Here is a 17045-nt window from a genome sequence, read left to right on the forward strand (position 1 = left end):
AACTTCATTGCGATCATGCTTCTTTTGGAGCCCACCTACAAATCCTCCTCCTTGACATAACCCGGGTTCTTGAGCAAGATGCTAAACCCTTCCAGCACAGGCGCATAGCTGAGGTACTCCTCTGTACCGAGCTCGGCCCTCTCGTACGTACCCACTCTGACCGGCGTGGTGTGGGTTTGGAAGCCACTGATCGTCCTGGGTTTACCCGCCTGACCCACCACATCTACCGCCTTACCCACCCTGACGCTCGTCGGCAACTCCTCGCCATTCTCGTCCAGCGTGATCAAGAATCTCGGGTACATAGCCGAGCTGAGGAAGTACAGCATCCAGTGCGACTGATCCAACACGAAACCACGTGCATCGGTCATGGAGGTCAACAGAGCCAGAATACCTGCTACCGCATTGCGCGACATGAGCTGTCGATCAGTGTGATACGGGTTGATTCCAAGCGTTCCTTTGCCCATGTGCACGAGACCTTGCGAGACGCGAACCATGAACAGACAGTCCGGCTCCTTGTAGTAGTACCCAGCGAGCTGTCTGAGCATCTGTGCAAGACGCGCATTGTTGGATCCAGCACCAACGAGACCCATGGCGAGGATGGCGTTGATGGCGACGTCGAGGTCCGAGTCGTGCGAGTACTTGGAGAGCGTATCCAATACAGGCATGGATGGGTTGGAAGGATGCAAGAGTGCCAGAGCCAGCGGTACTGCGCGTCGAGTCGTGGCTTCACCGTAGTGCATGAGATGCGAGAGATGACGCGTCGCCATCTCGGCACCCACCTCCTCGCCCATGGTGACCAGGGCGATACCGATGACAGCAAAGGCCTGGAAGAGGTCGTTGGTCTCCTTTTCATCCTTTTCGTCCTTTTCGTCCTTGTCTTGGGACGACTCTGCGTTTTCCGACTCGGCATTTGCATTCTCACCCTCGGTCTCTGGGCTCGTCTCGGGCGCAGAGCGCTCTGTGCAATAGTGAAGCATGTTCTGAACCTTGAGTACGTTGCCAGTACCTGCGTAGGAACACATGTCAACGAGCACCTGGGCCTGCTTGCTGATGGGATGCTCGATGGCCTTGAGCGTCTCGATGGTGGCATCGCTCTCGTCCTGTTTGCCGAGGAAGAGCAGTGCAAGGCCCAAGATCATGAACCTCGCCCACTTGTCGTCGAGCTGAGCAGGATCTCGCTCCATCATGCTCTGCAAAATCGTCGGCGTGATCTCTCCGTGGCAGCTGCCGGCAAACACGAAACCGAGCGAGAGCGCCGACATGGCAGCGACCTCCATGGGTGTCGTCTCGTCCTGGATGTTGGGTAGCAAGAGCGCGGCAATGTCCTCGCGGCAAAAGCCGGCGTAGGCGAGTCCGAGACCGACGGTGGCGGAGATCTTGAGTGGGATGCTCTTGGACTCGATGTGCTCGGAAAGCAGCGCCATGGCCTCGTCGAGCTCGGAACGGAGCCCAGAGTGTACGATGCCGTAAGCGAGGAAAGCACCGGCCTTGATGGCCTCTTCGGACGAGTAAGAGTACTTGTCGATCTGGTCGAGACCGGTCTCTGTGTTCCAGAGCAGACTCATGCCGAGCGAAGCAGCGGCGGAAAGCATGCCGCTGTCCTTGTTCTTGTAGATCCACGAGTTGCCTTCGGGAGCGTCCACCATGAGCTTGTCGTTGCCGAAACCTGCGTTGACAAAGGCGTTGACAAAGGTGCTGGCGAGGTTGCCACGAGCCGAGTCGACGGAGCCACCGAGACCTGTGCGCGAGTTTTCGAGGTGCGTCTTGTAGATGTCTTCGAGGCTCTTTGGCTCGAGTACGTTGAGCTCCTTGCCAAAGTTGACAAAGTGACGGGAGAGATGTGAGTTGTAGAGGATGTCAAGCAGTTCATTGTCGGTGATGGGGGAGTCTTCGTCTTGAAGCCACTCGATGGGGATGTGTTGCCTGGCGAGCATGTAAGCGAGCTGCTTGCGCATGGTCGGATTCTTGGGCGCCTCGAAGTCGGAACGAACGAGATCCTTGTCTCCGAGACGCAGGGCCAGGGTCATTGCTTCAGCGAATCGATCGTGCTTGCGGTAGATCTCGTGAGCGTTGCGGAGAAACATGGCATCATCGGGTGGCACGAGGAGGTTGACACAGCTGACCATGTAAAGGCAGACACGTGCGTATGTATCCTTGTCGACGAATTGAGGCAACTTGTCGATCGCCTCGAGCTCAAGCAAGAGATCGACGGCGTCCGCCTCGGCGTTGTGGGTGAGACTGAAAGGAACAACTTGGAGGGCGAGCTCGAGGAGCTCGTCTGTGTTCTTGTCCTCTTGGGAACGAGCGGCGTATTCTTCGCCGAGCTCTGCGGCGAGATGGCGCATGTATTCGTGACCCCACAGACCTGGATCTTCCGATTTGCAGTCGGATGCGACGTGGTTGGCCTGAAGACGGAAGTGGAGCGTCTCGCGCTGACCATTGTCCGAGTAGGTCATGGCGAGCACGGAGAGGATCTCTGCAAAGAGGCTCTTATCGGAGCTCGCCTGCTTCCATGATTCATAGAGGGACTTGAGCTCGGGGTAGTGGGGACGGAGGAATTTGAGTGGCTTGGGGACCGAGGTCATGGAGGATGTGCTGGTGCGGATGAGGGTTCGGAGAGATTCGAGCGCTGGACGATAGAGGGAGGAGTCGTCCTCTTTGAGGCGCTCCACGAGCATCTCGAGCTCGTTCTTGAGCTGTAGATCGTCCTCGCTGAGCTCATCTTCGGGTTTGTCCTTGCCGTTGAGCTTCTTGTCGCCGGGGAGACCTTTGCGAGCGGCTTCTTCACGCTGCTTTTCCTTTGCCTTTTGCTGATCTGTCTTCTTTGGGTCCTCGACGGGGACAGTGATGTCGAGATCTTGACCGTCTCCACGCGCCATGCTGGGCTAAGTCGGAGGGGGGATGCAGGGGGACCAAAGAGAGTGACAGCGCCGATGCGCTAGCGGAACGATTTCGCGGCGTGCAGCTGGCGAGATGCAGTAGCTGAGAGTACTGGAAGAAAGTGATGGCGAATCGGTCGTATCTGCGAGGCTGAAAGCGGGAGATGGTGGGCCAAGAATATGGAAAGGTGACCGAGGGAAACGAGAGCAACACGTCGTGAGGTGAGTGAGAGAGTTGGTGTGGAGTTCGAAGATTCTCGTTGCGCGTCCAGACAGGAAGCGCTAACGCACAGGCGTTGCTGAGCAGCACGGAAGCAAAGGGCTTCGCAGCCTCAGCTTAGGCCGATCACCACTCCACTTGGCTAATTTCACACGCGACCAAAGCTGTCAAATCCTCAATGTCAACAACTTCAGGCTAAGGCAAAAATGTTAGGCCGCAGGAACTGACTCCACACATTTGTCGAACTTTTTTTTTGCGAGACTTTTCGCTCACTCCGCTTTGCGACCTTTGATTCACAAACTCGGCTCAGCCGTAAAGAGCTAGAGCTTCGGGGATGTGGAGCGAAGCGCGAGTGCAGCTTCAACCGAGCTCCTTCGTCACAGCAATTTGCTAGAGATCAAATTCGCCACGGCGCCGAAGAGCGTTGTGAAGTTGACAGGCTCACTGCAAGGAGGGTGGCTCAACACGAATGTCAAGACGATCCATAACTTAGCGTTGGGATCGTCGATGGAGGCAGAGCGACTGCATTCCATCTGCGCATCCTAGATTCCTTGAATGTGGACGAATGAAAAACAATCGCAAAATGCACGACATCTTTTTTTTTTTTAGAGCGAGAGATGAGATTCCGCATCCTGTCGAGCGCGCGCCCATTGTCTGCCGCTTTCATGCCTGCTCTTCTGCCCAAACACAGGCTCAGCCGAACCACACAGCTACGGTATGGCGTAGCGACTTGTAACCTTTCTCACTTTAGATCCTTCTCCGTTAACCGATAACCACCAGCACACCTCCCTCTACATCGCGCGTAGCGTCGTCTCACGCTTGCAATCGTTGCAAAGGCGTGCAACACTTTCTCACCGCTCCCTCGGCCTGCCATCTTGCCTTCTCCGCGAACGCATCCTACAAGACAATCATGGGTTTGAGCAAAGAGACGCGAATCATCACCCTCTTGGTGATCGATGTCGTCTTCTTCTTCATCGAAATCATCACCGGATATGCTGTCGGATCTCTCGCTCTCGTAGCCGACTCCTTCCACATGCTTAACGATGTCATGTCGCTCATCGTCGCGCTGTGGGCCGTCAAACTCTCCACCAAGGACTCCGACCACCGCTTCAGTTACGGCTGGCAACGTGCAGAGATCCTCGGCGCTCTCGTCAACGGCGTCTTCCTTCTAGCGCTCTGCTTCAGCATCTTCATGGAGGCCATCCAGCGTTTCGTCAACATCACCGAAGTATCTAACCCTAAGCTCGTCATCATCGTTGGTTCTCTCGGTCTTGCCAGCAACCTTGTGGGTCTGCTCCTCTTCCACGACCACGGCCACGCTCACGGAGGTCACTCACACTCGCACGGTCACGGTGGTCACAGTCATGCCACCAACAACCACAGCCACAGTCATGCTGTTACCGATTCTTCGGCTGGCTCCAACGGCGGCACTCACCAGGACACTGCTGCCTCCAAGGCCCGCAAGCCTACTGCGGACATCAACTCTTCTTCAAACGACGACGGCACTCCCGCTAGTCCTGCTGCCATCCGCGGACGTGGTCGTCAGGACAGCGTCGGCTCCATCCTCGGCCATCCCGCTCAAACGCGTGCCTTTGTCGTTCAAACAGCTCACGACCTCGGCTATGATGCTTCCGGCTCCAGGCACCAGCACTCCAACTCGATCACATCCCTCGGCGGAAACAACGAGCGCTCTCGCTTGCTCGCAAATGGCTCCCAAGACTACGGTGCCACGGGCGCCAACTCTGATCTCGAAGCTGCTGCCGGTTCTCCCGTCGCCCGCAAGAACGGTCATTCCCACGACCAAGACTCGCACGCTGACCATGACCACGATCACGATGATGCCGATCATGCTGACGCACACGGTGCCTCCGGTGACGGCCACGCACACGGCGGTGGTCACTCTCACGGCAGCATGAACATGCAGGGTGTCTTCCTACACGTCCTCGGCGACGCTCTTGGCAACGTTGGTGTCATCGCTGCTGGCCTCTTCATCCTGTACTCGGACGCGTGGTGGAGGTTCTACTCGGATCCCGCCATCTCTTTCCTCATCACCATCATCATCTTCCACTCGGCGCTTCCGCTCTGCAAATCTGCCTCGTACATCTTGCTCCAAGGTGTTCCCGCTTCGGTCTCGCTCGAAGCCGTGCGTCACTCGATCATGGACGTCGACGGCGTTCTCAACCTGCACGAACTTCATGTCTGGCAGTTGAGCGAGAGCAAGATCGTCGCCTCTGTCCACGTCTTAGTCGACTGCTCGTCGGGTCAGACCGAGAAGTACATGAACATTGCAGCCAAGATCCGTGCCAACCTGCACGGCTGGGGTATTCACTCGAGCACCATCCAGCCCGAGTTTGTCCCCGGTGGATTGAGGGAAGCTGCCATCCTGAGCGGTGTTCAGGTAGCAGAGAGCGACAATCAAGGAAGGCTGCGAACCGTAGAAGGTAGACTCGTGGAGAGGGAAGTTCAGAAGGTAGACACAGCCTGCTTGATCGCCTGCGGTGACGACAACGACTGCCAGACCGAAAGCTGCTGTCCTCCCTCGAACGCCGCCAGCAAACCGGGCTCGGGCGTCGTGACGCCGGATCAGCATTGATCACCCATATCTTGCTCTCTTAATACACCCTCCTCACCTTGGTGCGCGAATAGAAAAACTTGTACAATTCCCAAGACCTTGTTGCATCCTCGCTTCTGTCTCTCTTGATTACATGGTTGGAATTTGAAGTCGTTCGCAGAACACACTTGAAACTGCATTTGGCTGAAACAGTCTGTCCTCAGCTCTCGACCCCAACACAGAGCCCTTCCCAAACCACATTGAAACCGATCCTCCAGAACAAGATAGAGTGGGGAAATAAGATCTGATGCAAAACAACACAAAACTTCATACCAAACACGACGCAGAACAAAAACACCTGACACCTGACAAAACACCGCCTGACATCCCAACGATCACCAACCAATTCAAACGCTGACTTTCTTTCTGCTTTACGGGGTATATATCACCTCCATCTCTCCTCTAAAAGAAACTCCACCTACTACCCTGACCACCCCTCTTCTCCCCATTCTTCTCATTGTACAATTTGACCAGATCGCCCAACTTGTCCATGACCATTTCCAACTTTTCCTTCCTCTCCTGCAAATCCAAATGCTTCTTCACACCCGGGTTCTCGCGTGCAAACTTGGCCAACTCGGTTTTGTCCAGATCGTACACGAGTTTCGCATCGATCTCCCTGGGGAACTGGTAGAAGAACTCGCTGAGAAGTTCGATGTTGATAAACATCACGGCGGTGTACGTCAGTTTGTCGGCGACGATGTTGAGGAAAGTCTCGGGACAGAAGGCTTTGGAGTGGGGACCGGAGCGACAGCGTTTCGAGGCGAGGGCGGAGAGACGCGCGCGGAGCATCTTGGATCGTTCCGTCAAGAAGAGCGCTTCTCGTGCCTTGATCAGCAGCGCCGAGTTGTAGTCCGGTCGAGTAGGATCGTTGCTATCGTCCTCCTCGATTTCGGATGGTGAGGCAGAGGCTTCCCGAGCACGTATCCTGGCTTGAACACGTTTGCGTTCCCTCTCCTCGAGATGCGTCACGTACTCCATAGCACCCTTCAAACGTCTACCGCCGAGCATCTTTTTGATCGCGTTGAACGCCGAATCGCACATACCCAGTTCCCTCTCTACCAACCCGATCGACCTCTTCCTCCCTTCCTCCCACTCCACCGGCTCCACCTCGACTTCGTACTTGAACGGCTTGACGCAGTTTTCCACCTGATCCGCGGTCAGCCCGAACCGGTCGCGCAGGATCCTCGTGCTGAAAGCAACGATGCGCTCCGCCGCATCTGGATGGTGGTTGAACGGCTCGCTCTTGGCCAGATGCTCGATCTGCGTCCGGATCGAATCCACCACCAACTGAGTCGACATCCTTCCGATCCCGGATTTGGTCAAGCTCGAACTGCTGGCATCCAGCTTGTACTGCCAGTACTTTTCCAATTCTGCATCGCCCAGCTTCCTCGCATCCGCCAGCTGCGTCAGTTCGGCCGTCCGCGCATCGCTCCAGTACATCTGCGCCAAGATGTCCATCACCTTCTCATCCAACGCCTGCTTCAGCAACGCCCTCACCTCGGGCTTGCCAAAGTTGCCCGCAAACTCCTTGAACCGCAACTTCAACGCATCCATCGTCTCTGCAACGTACGACTCGGCCGTGATGCTGCGGTCGTTGTACTGCACTTTGAACTGATAGCTCGCCTCTTCCAGCTCCACCTGGACCGCATTCGCGATCCCATGCAATGACGATCCCATAGACTCTTCCAGAACAGACATAAGTCGCTTTCGCAACATATCCGTGCCCGTCATCGGCTGCACACCTGCATTCCTGCCTCGGAGAGGCGCGCGGAAGTGCTCTCGATTTGCATCGAAAAAGTCCGACTCCTGCTTCATCACCAAACTCGTCATCCTGCCTTCCCCTGCTCGATCGTGTCCCTTTCCGCTCTGGAACATCCCCAAACTGTTTTTGCAGACCACACCGACGTACCCCAACGCCAACGGGTACTTGTTGTTTGACAGAATCCCCGCTCCCACCTCGGGCGGAACCAAATCCATCTTCGTCACCACCCCGATCGTGCGCAGCCCCAACGGATCCACCTGCCTACTGGCACGGAGCGCCGGCGAATTCGCCAGGTCGACATCGGCAGCGCAGACAGCGAGGATGATGTTAGGTTCCTGGATGTACTTGTGACAGAGCTTCTGGATCTTCTCACGCAACTCGTCGGGTTGGTCCATGCTGGCGATCTGGACATAACCGGGGAGGTCGATGAGCGTGAGGTCGGGAACGTGCGGGCTGTGGATGCGCAGCTCGATGGGTTCGTCGCTGACGCACTCGGAGGCGGGGACGGCCATGTTGAGGTCGTAGAGCGTCTTTTGGACGTGCGAGAAGTCGGTGATGCGGCCGAGACCGAGGCCGGGGAACTCGGCGTACTCGACCACGGTGTCTTTGGAGGGACGTCCCGGTTGAGAGGCGGTGTGGATGAGCGTCAGCTCGATCGGTCGACGCGTGACCATGTTGTTGCCCTTGGGCAGGAATTCATGGCCGACGATGGCTTCGAGGACGGAACTTTTGCCGCTGCTCTGCGAGCCAATGACGACGATGGAAGGGAGCGTGAGCTGGTCCGAGTCGTGGTCGATGTCTTTGAGGATGTTGCGCACCTCGATGAGTTTCCTGGTCAAGAGCATGAGTTCTTCGGTGCTGCCGTGGGCGACAGCGTCTGATGCGTCGTTGGAGGCTTCGTCATCGCCAAACAGCGAGGACGCAGCCACTGCAGCTGCACCAGCCAGTTGAGGTGCACCATTTGGATCAGGTCCACCACTACCGCTCGCCCTGGAATGATCCTGACCATCCGTATCCATACTCTCAGAGCCCATCCCCGCAAACAAATTGCGCAAGAATCCGGGCGTCTGCAGCTTTGGCAAATCGATACCATCGATCTGCTCAGAGAGCGCCTCCCATCCGTCCCTCGCGCTATCAAGCGCATCGGCACCGAATTCCGACAACCCACTGTACGCGTCCTTGGCTCGATCCGAAAGCCGTCCGTACGAGCGACCGAGCATGTCCTTGAACTCGTCGACCTTGTAGTTTGCGTAGGCGAGCGCGCCTCCTCCGGCAGCGAGACCGTACGCGGGGAGACGCACGGCTCGGAAAGCAGCTTTGGGGACCGAGTTGAACGAGATGGCGCGCACGTGCATGAGACGGCTGCCGCGCGCTGACGCGGTAAGGTGGGTGGAGAGTGCAGGGTCTACGGAGGAAGGGCGGTGTCCGGCGAAGCGCGAGAGGGTCTGACGAGTGTAGACATGGTGGGCACGGGCTGATGGCGTGTAATTGCGACCAGCCGTGCGCTGCGCAACCCTCGAGATGCTCTGATAGGAAGACATGGCTGTCCGGTCTGGCACGAGAGGCTGATGTCACTCTGCGACCTTAAAGCGTGGTAAAAGCGTAGGGTGGCAGCAGTTGGAAAGCTCAAGACCGGATGGTCACTGCAGCCTAGTCCATGGGTATCGTGTGGTCAGCTGTAGTTATCTGAAGTCAAAGTTGAAGCTGCTATGGCGGAGGCAGTAGTTGATGTTGGTGGCGAGAGTATGAGTGATGTGCATCTCGATGTTGGTTTGAGATAACAGCGGCTGAGCAAGAGCGCACAGTATGCATTCGACAGCTGTCGAAATTTCGACACTGAGGCCGTGTTGCTCCACTTTTGTCGCGACCATCGAAAAATAACACGCAATTTAAAGAGCAATGTCAGATCACTTGTATCAACACATTTGATTTCCCCCCCATTTGCGCGGCCTGCAACGCGTCCATTTACGCGGCACGCGCCCACGCAATTTTCACGCCTCTGCCCGCTGCTTCGAGACCAACACCTCTCTCCCTCCCCTTTGCTCTACCTCTTTCCATCCCTCATCCTTCTTCCACCTCAGCTCGCTCCCCATGACCATCGCCTACATCCCCTCCTCCTCTCCCACCATACGCCCAGCCAAACACCCCAAACTCACCCACACCACCATGTCTTCCTCCACCTCCACCTCCGCGCTCCGCCTCCTGGTCCAGCGCAACCCAGCCCATCCACTCGCCAAACTCCCCACCCGAGGCTCCACCCACGCTGCAGGGTACGACCTCTACTCTGCCGAAAAGGTCGTCCTCCCCTCGCGAGGTGGTCGCAAAGTCATCCAGACCGGAATCCACCTCGCCATCCCCACCGGCCACTACGGTCGCGTCGCTCCGCGATCCGGCCTCGCCAGCAAACACGGAATCGACACCGGCGCAGGTGTCATCGACGAAGACTACAGAGGACTGCTCGGCGTGCTGCTGTTCAACTTTGGAGATGAGGATTTCACCGGTAAGTTGCTTCCCCGCCCGAACGGATGAAGTTGCAAGACAACAGAAGATAGAGATTGACATGGCTTTTTTTCGCGGGGGGGAACAGTCAACGAGGGCGATAGGATCGCACAGCTCATCATCGAGAAAATCTCGACACCGGACGTAGTGGAAGTCGACAGCCTCGACGAAACTCTCAGGGGTGCTGGAGGCTTCGGATCCACCGGTGGCTTTAGTGCGCCGGCTCCCGCAAAGGACGCTGCTGCCGCAGCTGTCGCCGCTGATCTGCCTGCAGAGGTCAACGCTAGCTCGTCCTGATCCCGCCAATCCTCAAAACCTTGTACAATCTCACTCCTGTTCATCAAACGTGTACAAAATTCACCACATCACGGAATCGGAAAATCTGCTTTCTTTGCAATAGCTACCATCCGCTACCTCATCACCCGTGCATCTTCACCCAACAACTCTCATGATACACCAACCCGCACTTTTGAACCACAATCCTTTCCCCTTCCACCGCACCTCCCGCCTCGCCTTCTCCCAAACTCGCATCCTCTTCTTCCGTCGGTGCAAATTGTTCCTGAGTAATCGTACCATCCGCATCCTCCGCGTTTTCCTCCTCCGCCTCCTCCGGCTTATCGTTGATCCGCAGCACAACACTGCTCGCCGTGGAATTCGACCTGGTCATAATCCCGCTGCTCCTTCTTCCATTCAGAGACAACCGACGATCCATGCTTTCGCTCGCAAAATAACCATCCATCTCGTTCATCCCCTCTCCGCCTTCGCTCGCGTATCGACGGCTCGAGCTTCCACCTCCATCGCCGTTCGCCTGCGAAAACTCGGAAGAGGCGGATCGAACCACACCTTTCCCCTTGTCGATGCGCGGCGATGCGAGCGGCGCGGCTTTCTCGTCGTACGGAGACTTGGCCCGACGTCGATTCGTCTGCAGCAGCGATGCCGACGACGGCGTCAGCATCGATCCCAGCGGTGTACTGCCGTTGGCAGATGTGAAAGAGGCACTGCGCGATGGCTGGTACGCTCTGCGCCGGAGATCCTCCACTTCGGCCTCCTTGCTTACTTCTGGTGAGCCGACGACGACGTTCGTGCCGTTGCGCTGCGCTGCACGCTGCGCGCTTGAGCCACGTCGAGTCCCTACCACGAGCACGTCGCACCCGGCACATCGCGTGCTTGCTCCACCCGCAGGTCGCCATCCGTGCCTTCGCTGCGCATGCAAGCGCCGGAACTGATGAAACGTGTCCCGGTCAAACAACTTGTTGGTGATCGCCAGCAGTTCCGAACGCAAGTGGTAGGCCGAAAGCATGCCGTCCAGTACAGATCGTATCTCGGCGTAGTATTCGGCTCCACCAGCCGCAGACTTTGTAGTCCCGCTTTTGTTGGACTTTGAGTTGTCACCGGATCCAGTCAGGCGGCGGAAGAGCGCGGGAAACGAGACGGCTTCAGCTGCAGTCGACGAGATGAGATCCGAAAGTGTATCTTGAACAATGTCTCGGACGCCGTCGAGCAACTTCTTGGGTCGTGACGCGTGTCCCTCCGCGTGCTCGCCTTTGCGACCGTCAGCAGCGTCGAGATGCGCAACATCATGGACGAGACGAACGAGACTTCGCAGGAGCCGATACCACACCTCGTCCGTGTCCAAGCGCTCCTCTGCTCGACCGACCTTCCGCCTCGCACCGACATTCTCATCGTCGCTCTCCTCGACTCCGCCATAAGCATTGGCACGCTCGATGCACAAGCGAACCGCGACGTTGACGCAGCGCCTGGCATCTCCAAGCAATTCGTCGGCGATGCTTTGCACTGCATTGTCACCGTTTGGATCAGTAGACGAAATGTAGACCAGCGAGTCAGCGGTTCGTGCACATGCCGTGTCGAGCTCCTCGAAAGCATCCCTTGATCGTCCGAGTCGATCGAGCGCCCACAGCACCGCATCGCTGTTGGTCGCGACCCTGCTTCCATCGATCGCCGTTCCGCTGTTGCGACACACGCGAACAAGGCGCTCCAGGTCAAAGTAGTCGGCTCCTTTCGCGTCCAGATTGCGCACCACTGCATCAGGGTCGTATCGGCACAAAAGGTCGACAAAGATGTCCCTCTGCTTGCTCGAAAGGTGTTCCGGGTCCGCTCGACCTACGTCTGCATTGTAAGACGTGGCGACAGCGTCGTCGTGCGCAACATTCATGGTCCAGTCACCGGATCCATTGTCGCCAGGATCTGCGAAAGGTCCTCGAGCGACAGCTTCCTTGCTGACCTGCAAAGGCTCGAAGAAACAGCGCAGATACAGCAACAGCCTCTTCTCATCCAACTGCTCCAAGCGCTGCAGTACCGTTTCATGCTTGTCCGGGAAGAACCTGTCGAGCAAGCCTGCCGTCTTGAGCGGATCGAGATCGAGAAGGTCGATAATGTGATCCGCAAGCTGCTCGTGCAATCGACCCTGAAGCACTTGCCTTTCCGGCGTGTCCTTCCGAGCCGCATTGAACAGCACCTCTTCCAAGTGGGCGAACGCATCTCCACCCGGCGTTTTGACCTCGGCTTCACCATGTGGTCCGCCGGGGTAGGATGTCTCCGTATGCAGGTGCTGTCGCAGAAACATTACCAGCAATCGATCCCACTTCTTTTCCTGGCGGAGAGCCGATCGCAGAATCCGGTGGAACGAGGCTCGCTCGAAGGTGTCCAACCAGCTGTCATCGAAGCGCGGCTTGTAGTGCGACAGGAGGCACTCGGCTGCCAGCTCTCGGTCCTCGTGTGTCGACTCGACCACCTCCACTTCCTCTTCCGCAATGACGTCGCTGCTTCCAGGCGACGCGAGGGAGCGTAAGAGCAGATCGACGTTCTGCTGCGAGAGAGAGATGAACTGGGGATACTTGGGCGCATTGCGCGCGATGAAAATGTGAGCAAAGATGCGTGCTACCAGCGGCAACTCGGGCGACTTGGTATCTTGCAAGCGAGCAGCATCAGAATCTCTTGCGTTGCTGAGCTCGAGCAGGACATCTACCACGAGCTGCCTGCTCACGCGCTTGCCTACTACATCTTCGTCGTCAAGAAAGCCGTCTTCGAATGCGAGATCGAGTGCGTCTAGGAACGCTTCTGCATCGAATTTAAGCAGCAGGCGCAAGTATGGATAGATCGGCTCGTGATCTGCGTCCTGTCCTTGATCGCTGCCCTGATTGCGCGGATCGCTGACACTTGCGTCGTCGTTCAGGCCGTACATGACTAGCTTTCCGCCGAGACCGGGAGGCCACAGTGTGCAACTGCCTGAAAAGACGAAGGAATAGATGGAACTCTTGGCTTTGTTCGCCTGCAGCACCTCTTCGAAAGGTTCCTGGCTGGGGTATCTGTTGCCGGTGAGCAGGACTGAGAGGTAAGAGTAGACGCGATAGGCGTCCTCGATATCCCTCTCCTCGGCATCCCAATCCTGCATTGCACCCGACAGCTGCGGATCTGCCGCCTCGGTGACGCGGATGTGGGCGTAGGGATCGGCGCTCGCCTGAAGTAGGTCCATCGCGCCGCCTTGCTGGTGCGCCTCTCTCCGACGAGCTACCGCTCGCCTCAGCGGATGCAACAGCTCGATGATCGGAGAGACATAGTCGTCCAGAGCAGCGTTAAAGACGTAGATCAAGGCGTCGTACAGCCTCCTGTCCAAGCACAGCGACAGCGCTTGGTCCAGATCGAGCGATTTCGGATCCACGTGCCAGATGATACGCTCGGCCTGCGCGTACTCCTGCCTATCTCGGCGGAATGCAACGAGCCTCTGCACGACTGGAATGGGCAGGGTACGAAGCTCCCCTGACACGATGAAGTCTTCCATCTGGCCGACAAAGATGGCCTCGATGCCGTTCTCCTCGTACTTGTCGTACAGTGTGTCGAAGAGAAAATCGAGGTCTCCGAGCGATAGACAGGCTCGTGCACACACGCGAGCCAGGCCTTGAAAGAGCGACGTCCGGTCGACGCCGCGCCCGTCCGGTGTTACATGCGTATCATCGGTCAGCCGGTCTGGCGAAAAGGCATACTCCGCAGAGGCCAGCATGAGCTCGCGGAGTTTGGCGGCGACGATAAGTGTGCGATCGACGGGATCGGAGGGGAGACCCACGGCCGAACCGAGATATTTGCCCTGGTGGAAGAGAGTGGCCAGCTCGATTGCTGACAGGAAATCGCCCTGGGAGACGTACAGAAGCAGTCGGTCGGCCCAGGAGAGGAGAGTGCCGACGATGAGATCGGAATCAGTCAGGAAAAAGCTGCGGCCTTTCGAGATTCGTATGCTGTGGCTCAAGGCCCATGAGCGCGGGTGTTGTGATTCATCCGACGCGGCATGGTCATCCGTCAACTCAGCGTGTGGATCGTACGGCTTGCCAAGCAGTACGGCATCGTAATATCGCTGCTCGACGGTCTTCGCCAGAATCGCCGATGCACTGCCGCCCCTCATGCGCTCGGTCACCTTGCCGGCGCGACAATCGAAGAGCGCGAGACCCGTTTTGGTGGTGAGCATCAGCAGATCGGGACTGAACCACTGAAGTGCGACAATGTGGTCTGGCTCGTCGATGCCATCCTCGCCGGTGAGCTCAATCGGATCGACTTCTTCGACCACGACAGCTGCTCCTGCGCCATTCGCGTTACGGGTGGCTCTTGGATCCGGTCGCTGCTCCACCTTCTTGACCTTGAGTCTCAGGAGGTGAAGCGTGGGGCCGAATGAGAATGCGAGGATGGGATTGGTCTGTCGCCTGCGCTTGCCATCAGTTTCGGTAGATGCCGGGTACCAGGCTAGACAGCCTGGTTCTTGTTCGGACTGATCTTGGACGATCGCTGCAACGCTCTGCTTCTCTGCCGACTGCGCTCGATTGACTTTGCGATACCACGTTCGCGGTGAAGGCTTGAGACCAACCAGCACCATCTTGGTCGGTGTGATCATGGCGATGAAGCTGGTATCGTCGGCAGCGTGTTGGCGGGATCCGAGCGGTAATGGGCTCAGCTGAAAGATGGTGTTGCGCTTCTTGGCGTCTCCCAGGCCAAGTTCGTCCTCATGCTCGTACTGCGGGTACTTTCCGAGCAGACGGAGCGTATCGTTTGAGCTGACGCCGAGGATCTTGCCGAGAGCGTGGTAGAAAGCCAAGCCCTTGCTATCGGCGGTCACGATGGCGGTATGACGAAGACCGATGAAGCCAATGTGAACGATTGCCGAGCCGGAAAGATGACCTTCCTTCTTGCCTGATTTGACCGAAGACAAGGGAACGGGGGGGACGTGCCGCGCAGCACGCGTGGGGTTGGAGAGGTCGTAGAGGAAGACATTGCCGGAAGCATGGCCGACGCCGAGGAATGAGTGGTCCGACGAAAAGGCGAGAGCGGTGACAGCATCGCCGTGAGATCCTCCATCGTGCCCGCAAGAGGCTACTGGATCCTGCGCAAAGTCGCAGGTGATTGTCTTTCCTCCCCGAGTGCCTACAGCTATGAGACCGCCAGCTACTGCGAGCACTGTAGGGACGGGTTCGACGGCACCTGGATCGGTCCTTGCGCTGGCGATGATGCGCCGCAATGCGGACCACTTGACAAAGTCGCGGCTGTACTCGTTGCGCTCGTTCGACAGCGTCTCTTTGAGATTGTGCTGGGAGGTCGAAGCTTCGCTGTTCTGATCGGTCCCACCTCCGAGCACAACATTGTGACCAAAATTCTGACGGTGTGCCGAGAGAGAGGAGGAGGCGGGATCGCTGAGCAGCGAAGTGGCGCTCTGTGAAGTCGGCAAGAGCGCGCCGGTGAGAGTGCCGCCGTACGGAAAGGATGGGCGCGCACGGCGACGCTTTTGGTGCTGTCCAACGATCGACCCGCTGACACTTGTGGAGAAGGAGCTTTGCCTCGAACGCTGCGTCACGGACGATTCTGCGATGGCGGAGCGACTCGCATCGTCATCCTTGGATGAATGGGCAGCTGCGCCTGCTGTTGCAGCAAGACCGTTTGCTGTGAACTCGAACGGCAAAGGTGAGCGTGCTTTGCGAGGGGATGCCAGGAGTGAAGGTGTGCCAGGGACGTCGCCTGACGATGCGCCAGATCCGTCGTGGATATACTTTGGTAAGGAGAGGGAGGCGCTCGCAGCGCGGCCGACAGAAGCACGCAAACGCGAGAGCGAGGGGTAAGCCTGTGGACGCTGCGGTGTAGATGCAGATGTCATTGTGTTGGACTGGCGCAGCTGTGAAAGACCGGTGCCGGAGGTGGATCTGGAGGTGAAGATGCGCGAAGAGGAGGGATGAAATGGGAGACGCTGTCGCTGAGACGAGGTAGCGGATCTCGTGTCGAAGCTGACATCATTTGGCAGCGGGTGCGGGTATCTGAACGAGGATTCGGCGTCGCTGAGAGCTTCTTCTGCGTAGCGTGGAGTGGTGTTGGAGACCGTGTCAGCGTCATGATGGAGAATGAGCCCTCTCTGCGTGGCTGGCGAAGATGAAGAGGTCACCGAAGGACGGGTGGGAATTTCGACGGATTGTTGAGCATCTTGGTCTTGCTCGACTTGGCCATCGTCGCTACCCAGGATATCCTTGAGCTTGGCGCTGTACGTGTCTGAGCTCATCTCGCTCGAGACGATGCTGTCATCGGGCGTAGATCCAGAAGATGCGGCCGGTGCTGTATCGATGCCATCGTAGACGAAGTCGTCATCATCCTCTTCGTCCTCCTCATGCTCGCGGTTGCCGCTGACAGCGATGCCGTTACTGGTGTCATGGCCGTGCAAGTTGCTCGGTCGAGGTGTTCCAGGGGATGCGAGGACGTCGTCCATTTGTTTTTGGTAGGCAGCATCCTGTTGAGCGTGATAAGATGTGAGACGCTGAGCGTACGATGGCTCTTCGCCCCAAGGGTTTGAGTCGGCAGAGTTGTTGCGCTCCATGACTGCGGCTGTGCTCATGAAGGTGTCGACGCTGCAACCTCGACGGAATCGATCGTGTTAAGGAAATGGGCGGTGAGACTCGCCTATCGGAGCAATTGACAGCGGTCGCGGCTTTCCATCTTGATCCGCGAGCAAGTGCAAGATGACCTTTGGCGATATGGATGGACAAAAGGGATGGGATGGAGTAGGAGTGTGCTTGTCTCGGCTGTCATGGAAGC

At 57.5% G+C, this 17045-nt stretch overlaps 5 protein-coding genes across 5 annotated transcripts; 2 read left to right on the forward strand and 3 right to left on the reverse strand.

Annotated features, from left to right (window-relative positions):
• Positions 1 to 35: 35 nt before the first annotated feature.
• On the reverse strand, positions 36 to 2879 carry PHSY_005065 (likely 26S proteasome regulatory particle subunit Rpn1p; the record flags this gene model as incomplete). The annotated part of the gene is made up of 1 exon (XM_012335676.1): positions 36 to 2879. One exon carries the CDS (start codon positions 2877 to 2879, stop codon positions 36 to 38), a length of 2844 nt encoding a protein of 947 aa, XP_012191066.1.
• Positions 2880 to 4009: 1130 nt separating this feature from the next.
• PHSY_005066 (zinc/cadmium resistance protein) lies at positions 4010 to 5692 on the forward strand (the record flags this gene model as incomplete). Its single annotated transcript, XM_012335677.1, has 1 exon — positions 4010 to 5692. The coding sequence occupies one exon, from the start codon at positions 4010 to 4012 to the stop codon at positions 5690 to 5692; it is 1683 nt and encodes a 560-aa protein (XP_012191067.1).
• Positions 5693 to 6112: 420 nt separating this feature from the next.
• On the reverse strand, positions 6113 to 9013 carry PHSY_005067 (hypothetical protein; the record flags this gene model as incomplete). The annotated part of the gene is made up of 1 exon (XM_012335678.1): positions 6113 to 9013. One exon carries the CDS (start codon positions 9011 to 9013, stop codon positions 6113 to 6115), a length of 2901 nt encoding a protein of 966 aa, XP_012191068.1.
• A 550-nt stretch (positions 9014 to 9563) lies between these two features.
• Positions 9564 to 10268, forward strand: PHSY_005068 (deoxyuridine 5'-triphosphate nucleotidohydrolase; the record flags this gene model as incomplete). The annotated part of the gene is made up of 2 exons (XM_012335679.1): positions 9564 to 9972; positions 10060 to 10268. The coding sequence occupies 2 exons, from the start codon at positions 9564 to 9566 to the stop codon at positions 10266 to 10268; spliced, it is 618 nt and encodes a 205-aa protein (XP_012191069.1).
• A 121-nt stretch (positions 10269 to 10389) lies between these two features.
• Positions 10390 to 16827, reverse strand: PHSY_005069 (hypothetical protein; the record flags this gene model as incomplete). The annotated part of the gene is made up of 1 exon (XM_012335680.1): positions 10390 to 16827. One exon carries the CDS (start codon positions 16825 to 16827, stop codon positions 10390 to 10392), a length of 6438 nt encoding a protein of 2145 aa, XP_012191070.1.
• Positions 16828 to 17045: the final 218 nt, after the last annotated feature.

Source organism: Pseudozyma hubeiensis (assembly GCF_000403515.1).
Source record: "Pseudozyma hubeiensis SY62 DNA, scaffold: PHS47, whole genome shotgun sequence".
NCBI classification, from domain to species: domain Eukaryota; kingdom Fungi; phylum Basidiomycota; class Ustilaginomycetes; order Ustilaginales; family Ustilaginaceae; genus Pseudozyma; species Pseudozyma hubeiensis.